Here is a 14,183-nt window from a genome sequence, read left to right as displayed (position 1 = left end):
GGGAGGGGTAAAATTTCTCTTGAGCTTACAGGATCTTAGACTGCTTTTGGTTCAAAACAGTCTCCTTACCAAGGGCACCCCACTGGCTCAGTAAAGCATTTGACTGTTAATCTCAGAGTTGTGAGATCAAGCTCCACGTAAGGGTAGAGTTCACTTTAAAAATAAATAAAATTAAAATTATTAAAAAGAAACAACCTTTAAAAAAATAGTCTGTACACCGAAGTGGCCCATCTTGGAGTAGCCTGGCCTTGGTGCCTTCAAAGGTAGTACATTGTTTCTGAGAATACAACATAGACTATTTGTGACTGTATCCCTATGCTCCTTTGTCATGGGAGTGATGGTGGCAACAATCGGTAGGTGTTGTAGAAACAGAGTGACCTTCTTTGGGATCACCCACAGCTGATGGGCACCCCTATTTCCTAGACCATCATATCCTTTGTAGTCTCTTCTGAGCCAAACAAAAGCAGACAAAGATTTGGTGAACAGAATTTCTTTTGGATTCAGAGTGAATATGAGACAATTAGAAAACAACACTGTAAAATATATTTACAAATGCAAATAGGTGTTGGACAGAAGGGCAATCAGTACAAAAAGTTACCGGACAGAAGAGCAATGATAGAGGAATGTTTGAACTTCAGGGAGAGAGGACAAAAGTTGACAGGGACGCTCATTCTTCATTTCCTCTCATATCTCTCTCCAGGTAGACTTTTCTTATTTTTTCATAATTAGAGAGCAGTTTCCTTTCTATCTTTTGCCTGGGAAAAGTCTAAAGTAGAGGACACTAAAGCACACTCCAGACTGAGATGCAACAGGGGTCTACTGCTGGTCTAAAGAAGATAGGTCAAGATAAGATAAAAATTCTTTCCAGCAAGGTAAAAAATTATTACATCTTCATAGAGAAATATCAAAAGGTACAGATGGTCATAATACAAAATGTAAAAGCCTTGGTCTGTCCAACCACTAGTTTGAATTACAGACAATAGGCATATGGAAGTTTTCCTATGCATTTCCCAAGGTTATGCTCAAGGCAATGTGTGTGTGTGTGGTCTTACTACCCAAATAGCATTTTATCCTACATAACCATGAAAAAAAATCTAGGGTCATTACATTCATGTGTCGTTTGTTTATTTAATAATAAGATTTTTCTGTATTGTTACGTATCTATCTTTTTCAGAGTTGTAGAGAGTAATAGGCCATTTTAATGGTTAAAAATTAATAGTTAATAATAAATAATGGTTTAGTATTTTATTTATTGTGTAAAGTATCCCATTGTATGAATCTAACTTATTTGATCATCATTGATAAAGTTAGTTTTTTTTTAATAAGTTATTTGTTGTTGTTTTATTTTTTATATATTAACTCTTTATCAGTCACACTTCAGCATGGTTTCTGGGTACCAATGTAGCAGTTTTCTTGCTTTGACATTTTCTCTACCATATTGAAATTGTTCTCACAGTAAACTCTTCACATTACAGAATACTATCCTGGCTTCCTAGGTCCACTTGAGGCTGGCAACCTAGTAGCAATGCTTCTTTCTCTTCCTCACTTTGGACCCAATACTACTTAACCATATCCATGCACCTCAGGCAGAGTTTTAATCAACAGAAAGCTCCTGTTCCTCTCATCTTTTCCCTGTGGTGGGGCTCAGAGCAGTAAGGAACCTAAGTGCCTGGTAGAATGTAGACTGGGAGATAGATTAATGAAAAGATTATTGCTCACTTTGTTTTGTTTTTGTTTTGTTTTGTTTTCCAGTTCATCTGTTAACCTTTGGGAAGGGGGAAAGGAAGTCTGTTCTGGGTAGTTAAAAACTCCCATGGCTCTTCTCTATGGTACAGGGTCAGACGTCTCACCAGGAAAAAGCACAGATCACTGAATCTTGTAGGGAAGGGCAAAGTTGGGTTTGACAGGTTGCTCACTGTATTATTACACTTATCAAGCTGAATACTTTACCTGGCTCACTCAACTAGTCTCATTAACTATAAGTAATATGTGTTAAGCTCAGTACTACTAGCTTTCAGTTTGCCAAAAGCTGTTGAGGAATCAAGCCACTAAGGAAATGTTTATCTGCAAGAGGACGATGAGCATGAGGATGCTGACCATGAGGGCCTATTCCATTTTAGGGTTTGTTTGTTGCAATACACACAGACACACGCTCATCCTTGCAACACACACACACACACACACACACACACACACACACGCTCATCCTTAGTTTTTGCTACCCGTGAAGGCAGATCTTTGGGTAAAAATGCATTTGGTGAGACACCAACAGGGGCATTCTTCCTCCCCCAGAATTCATTCAAGAAGCAAGACTGGGGCTTCTCCGTCGTCATGTAATGGCCTCAAATGAAAGCCTTGTCACTGGGGCGGGGGCTGGAAGGCACTGGAGCGCAGGAGCGCGGAGAGCATCCGAATTCCCTCCTCTGTCGTTGACTGGTTGAAAACTGCGAGGCAACGACCGGCCTCCAGCGGCTCGACTCCCCATTGGCTGCGAAGAGGTGGCAATCAGGGCAGGCCTAGGCTGCTGCGCTGCTTCCAGCTCTATGCTGCCGCCGAGGTCCTGTTGCGCTGTCGCTGCTGCAGCCGCCACCCGGGTCCCTTCGGCCGTGCATCTGCGTGGGAGCTGCCTCCTCGGCTCGGGTCGCAGACACCATGGTGAGTGCCTCCAGTCGGGTTAGGCTGGGAACCTCACGCTGTGCCCGGCCTGGTTGCCCTAGGGAACCGGCCGCGCCACCCGAGCTTGGCGCGGGGGCAGGAGGATCGCACCGCGGGTCGCGGGAGCAGTCTCGCGGTCTTGCCTGTGTTCTGGGAGGGGTGTTGGGAACGCTGGGGGTCGCGACGGGGCCGGTTATTGCCTTTGCTCCTCAGAGGAGGGTCCACCGCTCGGCATCGCGCCGCGACTTCCCGGGCTCGGGAAGGGGACTTGGGGCTGAGGCGCGGGGGATTTTCGGCTCAGGCGGACCCCACCGGTGTGGGTGGCTGAGGGCCAATGGCGGGGGGAGTGCCGGGTTCGCTTCCCCTTTGCCACACTTGTCCGGATACCCCCCCACCCCCAACCCCACCCCACCCCCCCACCCCGCCTGGGAGCGGTGACAGGTGAGCGGAGGGGTAAGAAGGTGGCAAGGCGATGGGGCGGACGGTGGCGGAGAGGATCTGCCTTTTATTGGGGTGGAGGTGTGGCGTCTCTGATGCCTGTCTTCAGCACCGAGTACCCCGAACAGAGCGGAGCCAGGGGGCAGGGGACAAGGTTAAACCAGCTGATGCTGCTGCCTCACCCCCGAGCCCCTTCTCACCTACCGCTGGTCCCTGACACTCAGGTTTCCCCTGTCCCTGCAGTACGGATTTGTGAATCACGCGCTGGAGCTGCTGGTGATCCGCAATTACGGGCCAGAGGTGTGGGAAGACATCAAGTAAGTGACGGGCTCCTCTAGCTTGGGCCCCGCTCTGGCGACGCGCGCTGCGTGTGTGTGTGTGTGCGCGCGTGTGCGCGCGCGAGGTGGGGTGGCGGGGGGCATCCCGGGGCGGCCCCCGCGATGTCCCCCGCGCCTCACTGCATCCTCCGCTTCCTGCCTGGGTCTCTCGCGCGCATCCTTGGAGATGCCTCCGCCCGCCGCTCCCGGCTGCAGCTGCGCTCCCACGCTCCGGAGCGGGGACCCGGGGAGGAGGGGCGGCCAAGGCGGGGCCCTGAGGGCGAACCGGGGGAAGGAGCCCCTGGGGTCACCGCGGCCTCCCGACCCGGCCTGAGCGTGGGAACGCTCTGCCAGCGCCCGGGCGGCGACTCTGAGCCTCTGCAAGCCGGGAGACTCCCACGCGGAAAGGGGCCCCGGGGACCACTAAGGCCTCCGCGACGTGCAAAGAGCCTGAGGCCTTAGAAACAAACAGGAAACCTTGGGTCGCTTAGAATTTACACACCTCGCAGACACATAAAATAGTTAAGCCTTTTTAGTGTGCTAAACGTCGCTTCTCTTGAGATGATTTCTTGAGCAACTGAATCAAGTGCATTTACTCATTTGAAATAAAGTAAAATTGGAATTTTTTTTCTTTCATTTTCTCAAAATCTACCCCTCCCCTTTTTTTGGCTTCTACAAGGCTCCTTTGTAGGAGAGCATCTTAGTTTTAGTCTAGCACTGGCAGGACTTTGGACGTGGACGGAAATACGACAGACACCTGAGACTTAAAACCTGTTGGAATGATGGGTCCCCTCCGCGGGCAGGTTGAACATTTCGGTCTAAGGAAATTCTCTCTCTTTTTCTTTTCTTACTCTGGTGAAATTTGCATTGAACTTGTATAGATAGCACAACCAACTAGTTACACCAAAACCATATATATGGGTTTTCATAAGGGAACCACAATCTGTCACATTGAAATGGAGGGAGAGGGAGTGATTACCTAGGTGGACTGAGGAGAGCCCGTTATTCTTTACTTTCATTTCCTGACCTTACTGATTTCGTTTGTTTTATCAAGTAGGTGGTGTTTCATGCAATTTTTTTTTCTAAATACATTGCAATTGTTGGCAATCAATTCTAACAAGTCTTATTATGCAGTTACATGACAATGTTTTCTTTTAAATGTCTGTTTCCATGGAGATGGCCAGGCTTAAATATTAAGCACTAGAATGCGACTTTCCCTTCATTGGGTCTCTACCGTTGAGCCTGGTTTCATGTTCCATGAGCCATTTATGTTACCCACAGGACATATCTACATATAATAAAAAGAAGTGGGGATTTGGAAATTATGGATTGAATCAAATGAGCATTCAGGCACTAAAGCTTACTTTGGGATTTGAATCTGTCTGCTTTATTAATACCTTCATAATTTTTATTTTGCTTGTTAGAGTTAAAGAGAAGGCAGATGTCAAAAGCAAGATTTTGGGCAGTGTAATTTAAGTATGGGATTATCTTTAATCCACTTTGTGAATTTATGAAAACATTCTGTGTATCTCCCACATGTTTTCTCATCTGTAATGTAAAAATTCCCCAAATTTCTGGATGAATATGCTATGACAATATATCTGAAATTTTGAGAGCACAATAAAAGATAGTTATTATGGCTAAATAGTTATTATGTGTTTTAACCAAATTTAGAGTGTATGTGCCACCCATTATCAACTTAAATCATGGTTAAATACTAAGATTTAAAATTATACTTTATAGAGAAATGTATCAGAAATTTTCAAAAATTAAATTATCAAGTGGTTTGTTTGTATTGGCTAGATTTTCCCCAGAGAAGGTCAAAATACCAAAAAATACTCAAATTCCACTGGTGTGAGAACTTAACTCTGTCAGAGTAGGCTAAGAATGTTGTTACATTCTACTTTTAAAAAGCATATTAATTTTTAATTAAACATCAATCTGGTTTAACTTATTAATTTATCTCTAAGTATTTTTGAATAGAAGTCTTAATCTTTTCAAGTCTTAATAACTTAAATCATTCAAAATCTTTTTTTCTGGTAAAATGAAACAAATCATATGAGTCTTTTTTATATGTATCCCTGCAATAATTATGTACCCCAGCAAGGGGAATACTATTTTAGTTAAACTAGTGTTGGAATGCAGGTGTTAACTTTGATCCTTTTTTGCCTGAGTGTCCCTTCTGTTGGAGCCCTTATTTTCTTGGGTACCATGGACAATCTGGGATAGAGAACATTGCTCATTTTTCTGTGTTGAGAGGGATTAAAGCAGCTCATTGGTTCCCAACCCAGTCAATACCCCTGAGGGGTTACTTTGTGCTCCTTGGAAAGCATTCCCTTAGCACAGCAAAGAGATGTTCATTGCATAGGGGCAGGAGAGGAAAATTTGGAGGAGTTTAATTTGAAAATGCTCCTTGGAAGATTCTGATGCCTCCTTTCAATTTCCTCCTCTGCTCCAGGAAGGAAGGATCATGACCTTCATGACCAATGGTTCAATATGCAATATACTTTCTGTTTTAATCTTTTATGAAAAACTAAATGTGTAATATTTTTCTTTTCTTTTTGGTCTCGGTAAGCACCAAATGTCTCTATCTTCCTTTTTTGGTCTGTGAGAAACTATGTAAATTGATATTTATAAAACTTAATATAACACTTTTTTTTGTTTTGTTTTGTTTTGTTTTGTAGGAAATGGCCATCCATTCTTCATGAGAAAGGATGCCAAACATTTAATGACAAATAAAACCCTAAGTAACAGATTCCAGGCAGCAAATGCTAAGTGGTAGGAGCCAAAAATGCTTCATTGTAAACTCTGTATCCACTTACACTCTTACCAATAATATAACCATTTCACAGAGGCTTTAAATTCCTCCTTTTAAGAAAAAAAAAATGTCTAGACTAAGGGTCAGCAAACATTCTCTTAAAAGTCCAGATAGTAAATAATCCAGGTGCTGCCAGTCAAAAGTCAATATAGAGGATATTATGTAGGTATAGACATAACTGTTAAAATGTGACCATCTCAAATGTAAAAATGATTCTTTGCTCTCAGACCAGACAGTCTGGGCAGTGGGCTGGGTTTAAACCATGGGCTGTAGTTTACTACCTCTGATCTAACCACCAATACATATGAAAAAGAAAAGGAGACCTCTGAATCTACTTTAAATCTTGTTTTATCGGTTTCTTTTCAGTTTTCAGACGATCCTTTTAGAAGCCATGGTCGAAAGGTGATGAAAAATAAATCAGTAATTTCAGAGAAGACATGAAGTCAGGTTATTGATATTAGAAGAGCACCTAACTACTTGATTTAATCATATCTGTCATTCTTCCACCATCCCTGGTGAAATTAATCATTGTATCAAATTAATGGATTCAATTTTAGATTGGTTTAACCTCCCTGAAACATAAAAATAGATTCAAAAAATTTAAAAAATCTAACATGAATAAAGTTTATAAAAAAAACCCCACAATACCTTCCTAAAAACTAATTATTTTGCCTTGAGTTGAGCAGGCCAAGGAACAAATTAAAAATAGATTTGAAACTCCATAGTGCTGTATAGTATGTAGCTTAGCCCTTCTTTCTCTTACTAAAAAGTATGAGATAAATATTTGGATCAAAATTTTAGTATGAGATTTGAAAGTGATGTAATCACACTGTTAGTTGTGTTTGGAGCACACAACTGTGTGTGCTCCAAACTGTGTGTGTTGGAGCAAATTCCTCTAGAAGGTTGTCAATCATCCTTCTTGAATAAAGAATTCATATATGTTTAGCATGGTTTTATCTGATTTACCAACAGCAGGGCAGTGTACCTTTTCCTTCATTGATTTATTCCTTTTTTCATTCTCTAGTTAAGCTTACTTTTATTTTTTTAAAATTTTTTAAAGATGTTATTTATTTGTTTGTCAGAGAGATAGAGAGAGCACAAGCAGGCAGAGTGGCAGGCAGAGACAGAGAGAAGCACACTCCCTGCTGAGCAAGGAGCCCAATGCTGTACTGGATCCCAGGACCCTGGGATCATGACCTGAGCTGAAGGCAATAGCTTAACCGACTGAGCTACCCAGGCGTCCCTCTAGTTAAGCTTACTTTTAATGAACATAGTGTAGTTTTAGACACTGAGGGTAGAAAAGCAAGATATACTCCCTGCCTCTAAATAAAATCTTACCATACTACTAACTCTTTTAAGAGTTGTTAGGATATTTTTATCTTATTTTTTCTTGTTTTGTTCTGCCTATAACTCAGACGTGGAAAGATTTCTGCTCATAACTCAGGCATAGAAACATGCTGATCTTCAGCTTTGAAACTAATGTATCTATTGAATATGCTAATCACAAATTGTTATGGTTCATATAGGCAAGTGCTTTGCTATAAGCTAGTAATGTGACTTTTCCAAATTCCCTAAATTTTCTGAGCCTCTAGGAGTAAGGAAAACATAATTCCTGTTGTATAGAGTTGTTGTAACATGTTGAAAAATGTCCAAAAATGCTTAACATGGTTTTTGAAAAGTAACTGCTTAATAAATGGTAGCTATTAATTTCACTCTAGAACCAAAATTTTTTGACTTTTTTCTTCCCCAGCTCTTTTGAAAGATGGGAAGTTCTCCTTTAAGCAATAGTAGCTCATTGAGGTGTACAGAGACTAAATGTTCCCTCATCACTCTAGGATAAGTAGTAACTTCCTGGTCATGTTCACTGATTTTTCTCTTTTGTCTGTTCTGTACAACTGGTACCAGTTCTTTGAATTTGAAGTGCCCCTTAGACTCTTCTCTTCTTTCATTCTGGCTCCTAGCACTTTCTTTTGTGCTTCTCCAACAGCCTCATGACTGGGTTTTCTGTGTCTGACTTGTCCCACCCACCCTCTCCATTCTGCAGATTATGGGAAGATTGTTACTTCCATGATGCTGGTTCCACTTTGGAATCAATCTGACATTATATTTTTCTAGTCCCCCCTCCCCTAATCCCTATTTATTGTTTGAAAATGTAGCAAATGCTCCTCCTATACATTTTATTAAAAAAATAAATTAAAACAAGCAAAATAAGGCACTGTGCTTTGCCTTTTTTATTTTATTTTATTTTTTAAAGAGTTTATTTCCTTGTTTTACAGGGAGAGAAAGATAGCGAGAGAGAGAGAGAGAGAGAGAGAGAGAGAGCAAGAGAGAACAGACGCACAGGCAGGGAGAACAGCAGGCAGAGGGAGAGCAGGCTCCCGCTGAGCAAGGAGCCTGATGGGGGCTAGATCCCAGGACTCTGAAAGACTTTTCCAGGTCAATTTTTTCCTGCTTTATTGAGATATAATTGACACATAACATTGTGTAGGTTTAAGGTGTAAGATGTGTTGATCAGATACATTTATTAAGTGTGAAACAATTGCTACCATAGTATTAGCTACCACTTTCATCATGCAGTTACCATTTCCTTTTTGTGGTAAGAACATTTAAGATCTACTCTCTTGCAACATTTAAGTATATGATACAATGTTATTAGTTATAATGAACTTGTTAATCTTATAACTGGGTATCTTAGCCTTTGCACAACAGCTCCCCATTTCGCCTACCCCCACCCCCAGGTAGCTACCACTTCCGTTTCTCTGAGTTTGTTCTTTGTAGATTCTATATATAAGGGAGTGCAATATTGTTTCTTGTTTGTTTTTGGTGATAAAGCTGAGTTTCCAAGAGGTTAAAGGACTGTCCTAGGGATTATATACAGGAAGCTAAAAGGTCAGGACTCCAACCCTGATCTTCTGGTGCCAAAGGTTAGAAATGCTTCTTTCAAGATAGACATAGGAGCTATTGTAATACACATACAAAAATGAAACCATATTAACGGTCATACCCAGAAACATCCTCAGTCCAAATTAAAAAAATAATATACAGATAAAAATAGGTAAATTCAATAATTGTTAGGATCAAGACCTTTTTCTGTAGGAAGTCCTGCTAGTTAGCCTGAAGGGGGTAGGCACAGTCTGCTGGTTGATAAGCTCAATAGCATTTGAAGTTATTCTTACAGGAGGAAGTAGATGTCCATATGTAAACCCCTTCACGTATCTGCCAGTGAGCTCTTCACATAGGACTCTCCCTGAACCTGGACCATGCCTGGTGAGCAACATGATACATAGGTCATAGCCTGATCTCAGGATTTTTCTTTGATGATTCGAAGTATCCCCCTGAAATCAAGCTAGGTCTTTGTTTTGAGAATTGAAAAAAAAAATCATAGAAACTTTATTTAATTAGGTATTTCAGAGAAGGAGCTTTTCTCATTAACATCAGAGCCAGAGGAAAAATTAGAAAATCCGTATTCTCCCTTTTGATCTGTTTGGACATAGCTGTGGGTAATGTTAACGAGACATTGCTACTGTTCACAAAGAACAACATCTTTTCCACTCTCTTGCCTCTCTGCAGGATAAGGGACTTGAGCACATGTTTCTCCTCAGTGTGTTGGAAAGCAATAGTTATGAGTTGATAGCATGTAGACATTAACAGGAAAACATGCCTTAAGAAATCAGTAGAACTGGCCCAGTTCAGAGAGTGACAACTCAGAAGACATGAGTACTTGCAGCTTTTCCATCTGCTTCTTTGCCTCATTGTTCATTAAAGAGGAAACAGTGGGAAAATGTTGTGGTTTTTTTGTCCAGTAAAGTGGAGCACATTTTTAAAAATTTTTCTGTCAAAAAATACTGAGGTTAAAGAAGTCTCTTTCCAGGTTAAAAGGCAAATATTTGGAAGTATTTTTTATCCCTCTTTGTTACTGTGGTTTTAGATCCGTTGTGTATTCTGATCTTGCCATTTTTTGTCAAATCAAGAAATACTAAATTGTTGCTTTATCGAAATGCTTTGTGATCAATTTTCAGATCACTCAAACATGGGGACCTTTCATTTCAGTCCACATATCTTGCTTTCTCTCAGCGCACTAGCCTTGTGGGCCAGTTTTCAGTCCTGAAGACTTTGAATTTTATGTATCAGGAGAACACCTATGCTTAGCAGATTTTCCTTCTCTTCCCTCCCCATCCCCCACCCAGAAATGGAAATGTGTCTCAGCTTTGAGATGGCAAAACAAATGTGACTTCCTAAGGGAAGGTTTCTCTCACCTCCGAAACTGTGGTTTTCCTTCATAATACCTACCAGGGTTTATAATTACATATTTCTATTATTCATTAATGTTTGTTTTGTCTTAGTACATTCTAGCCTTTCTAACAGTTACCTAGAAAAGAGCCTCATATATTGTTGTCTTTTTCTTCTTCTCATTCACTCTTTTTCCCCATGTGTATGTATGTATATGTTTATATATTATGTGTGTGTGTCTATGTATGAAATATATATTTAATATATAAAATATTATACATATATATAAGAATAGAACACATGCACATTCACAGATTTTTTTTAATGTAACCAGGATTTATTATGTCAGAGTGATGACATTTATAACCACTATTTAACACAATATAAACTCTGTTGAAATGGACTCTTTTTTTTTTTTTTTTTTAAATAGCAAAAGCAGAAGATAGAGCCGTTTATAATGGGATCTCCTCTGGAAGAGTCAGAGTTCTTTTGTGTCATCTCCCTATGTGTATGGATATAATAAAATATTGAGAACACTATTGTTGAGGGATACCTGGGTGGCTCAGTTGGTTAAGCAACTGCCTTCAGCTCAGGTCATGATCCTGGAGTCTCAGGATCGAGTCCCACATCAGGCTCCCTGCTTGGCAGGGAGTCTGCTTCTCCTTCTGACTTCTCCCCTCTCATGCTTGCTTGCTCTCTCTCATTCTCTCTTGCTCTCTCTCTCTCTCTCAAATAAATAAATAAATAATCTTAAAAAAAAGAAAACACTACTGTTGAATGACCAATTTCATATACCAGAAACCAGCTATTGAACTAGATTCAGGACAAGACTGAATCCTTTAGCAGGTGTCTAAAAGCTGGGTAGATAATGGTGCTGTTTGAAGTCAGTGTTATAAACTGTAGATAAGTGTTTGTAAATGTAATAGTGAAATTAAATCTAAAAACCTGATGAGAATGATCATCATGTCATTCAGTTTTGAATGTAACAGCTCTTATAGAAGACACACTTACCATAGGGTTCCTCAGTAACAGTCCCCAGGATTGAAAAGTGCTTTATACTCTGTCTCACTTAGTCCTCACAAACACCAGAGAAAATAGAGTTGTTTCATTGTCCTCATTTTGTAAGTAAGGGAACTGAAGCTTCAGGACTTTAAAACCCTGTTTCAAATCACTCAGCTGTTAATCTAATGATCACAGCAAGAACCTGAACTGAGGTAGGCTTGCAATGATCTTATTATGTGCTTTCCTCTAAAGAGAAGGACCTCTGACCCTTCCCAAGGCAGCCAGTTTACCATGGGCCTGGGCAATTGCATGTGTATTAGCACTACTCATTTTTGTTTTTGTTTCCCTGGACTTTTCAAGCACACAGACAGGTGATTTTGGCTGTGACATTTTTAGAGGTGGTTTTTATCCACCACCAACTAGCACATGTGCTAAAGAAAACCAGGGCCTCAGAAATTTTGAGCAACCTATGTATTTTTAGAAGAGCTGTGACTCAGCGGGCACACAAGGTGAGTTCACGATGAAGTGCACACACAGAGATCTAAGTGCATTCATTTGTCTAATGAAGCTACTGAAAATGGTTCGCAGGAGATGTTTATGGATGTGTCTTCAGAACTCAGGCAGTTACTGATGAGACCCTTGTGGCTGGCCACCTGTATCAAGAAAAAAATGCAATTACGTATCTAGAGTGATGTCACTTTGCTTCAGTCTGTGTCACTCTTGACAGGATTTATTGTTACTGTTTACAGTACTTGGATGAGTGGACACATTGGCTTAAGGAGGGACCTTTATTAAATGAAAGAGACTCCAAGCAGGAAGCTGGTGTCGCTGCATTTAAAGGGCCAGTCTCTCCCCCTTGCTGCTCCCCTCTACAGCTGCCTCAATCCAGTTCCTCCTTTGCAGATTCAGACTTAGTGGAAACCCATTACTGAAAATTGAGGGGTAATTAATACTTCACAAGCACTCAGAAAAAAAATGTGAATTTTTAACTTTTTAGGTATTATATATAGTTATCTCTGTTTTATAAGTGGGGGCTTTTAATTTTAGTACCGATTGGACACAACTCAGCATTTATGATGTCCTTCCAGTACACTGAAATAGACCATCTTGGGGCATATTGTCAAGATGACATCTACGTTCTGTCTTTGAATTAAACTTGTTCTGAGATAATGGTTTTTAAAGATAATTGGTCAGGTTGATTGTTTTTTTTTGTTTTGTTTTGTTTTTTTTTTTTAAAGATTTTATTTATTTATTTGACAGAGAGAAATCACAAGTAGGCAGAGAGGCAGGCAGAGAGAGAGGAGGAAGCAGGCTCCCCGCTGAGGAGAAAGCCCGATGTGGGGCTCGAACCCAGGACCTGGGATCATGACCTGAGCCGAAGGCAGCGGCTTAACCCACTGAGCCACCCAGGCGCCCCGTTCAGGTTGATTGTTTGATGTGTGCTGACCTTTTCCTTCTGAGATCAGACCCTGTTTTGGGACTTTATTTTTAAGATGCCTGTATTCAGGGTCTACTAACACAGAACACCTGCTTTCATACTTCTACGGGAAACCTCTTTACTGAAAAGTTAGAACCTTCTAGTAACCGAACTTTTCTGAAAAGTATATAACAGCAGGAATTCAGTGTCAGAATATGAATTCGTTTTTTGTACATTCACATTTCACAGTTAAACATTCTCTCAATTATGGAGTTATGAGAAATGCTAAATGGATATTTATGACGAATCGTGTACCTAGTCTTTAAAAATTAAATAGTGGGTGCCTGGGTGGCTCAGTCTGTTATGCCTTGGCCTTCGGTTCAGGTCATGATCCCAGCGTCCTGGGACTGATCCCACATTGGGCTCCCTGTTCGGTGGGGAGCTTGCTTCTCCTTCTCCCTCTGCCTGCCGCTCCCTCTCTTTGTGATCACTCTCTGTGTCAAATAAATAAATAAGATCTTTAAAATAAATAAAAAATAAAAATTAAATAGTAGTTTGAAAACAAACTGCTCACTTTTGCCAATCATGTTTGATTATTTGATTTTTAGTAGGGAGTTTAGAAACATGTGAGGGAAATGGGTTTAATTAATGCATTCACGCCTTTTAAAACATTCCTACATTAATTGAGCACGTGTTCTATTCCAGCACTTGGGCTTGGCGTCAGTGATTAAGAAAGCAAAATTCAAAAGCCAAAACCACAGAACATCACCGTAAAAATACCTATTGTTCTTTTGGGGAATGGTAATTAGTGTAAATAAATGATGAATTTAAATCCCAACAATTAGCCATCATGAAAAGTAAGTAGGAAATTGCTACTAGGAAAATTGTTCATGCACTCCTACTTAATTTTTAAACACTTATTGTGGCCACAAATACATGGAATATGATGGTTTCTTATTCCATCTTCAGGTGAGAGCTTGGTCTTTATTTTTTAAAAGTCCTTAGGGAAGGGCACCTGGTGGTTCAGTTGGTTAAACGGCTGCCTTCGGCTCAGGTCATGATCTCAGAGTCCCAGGATTGAGTCCAGCGTTGGGCTCCCAGCTCCATGGGGAGTCTGTTTCTCCTTCTGTCCTTCCCTCTTATGCTCTCTCTCTCTCTCTCTCTCTTAAATAAATAAAATCTTAAAAAAAAAAAGTCCTTAGGGGAGACAGGATTTGTTTATTCTTGGCTACTTGAATTAAGAGAATTTAACACCAAATGAACAAATTAAGTGCACCTTTAGTTTAACTCTTTTGATGCTGAATAC

The 14,183-nt window shown here is 40.7% G+C and overlaps 1 protein-coding gene across 2 annotated transcripts in view; it reads left to right on the top strand.

Annotated features, from left to right (window-relative positions):
• Positions 1-2,519: 2,519 nt before the first annotated feature.
• Positions 2,520-14,183, top strand: part of GUCY1B1 (guanylate cyclase 1 soluble subunit beta 1) — a 47,724-nt gene continuing 36,060 nt past the window's right edge. Inside the window, exons 1-2 of one of the 2 annotated variants that reach the window (XM_047717822.1) lie at positions 2,520-2,655; positions 3,337-3,410. In XM_047717822.1, coding sequence (XP_047573778.1) covers positions 2,653-2,655; positions 3,337-3,410 — 77 coding nt within the window. In that variant the 5' untranslated portion in view covers positions 2,520-2,652. Of the gene's footprint in view, positions 2,656-3,336; positions 3,415-14,183 lie in introns of both variants that reach the window. The other variant, XM_047717823.1, reaches the window with a different exon arrangement.

Source organism: Lutra lutra, chromosome 2 (assembly GCF_902655055.1).
Source record: "Lutra lutra chromosome 2, mLutLut1.2, whole genome shotgun sequence".
Lineage (NCBI taxonomy): Eukaryota > Metazoa > Chordata > Mammalia > Carnivora > Mustelidae > Lutra > Lutra lutra.
The sequence above is the reverse complement of the archived record's forward strand: the minus strand, read 5'-3'. Positions and strand labels throughout refer to the sequence as shown.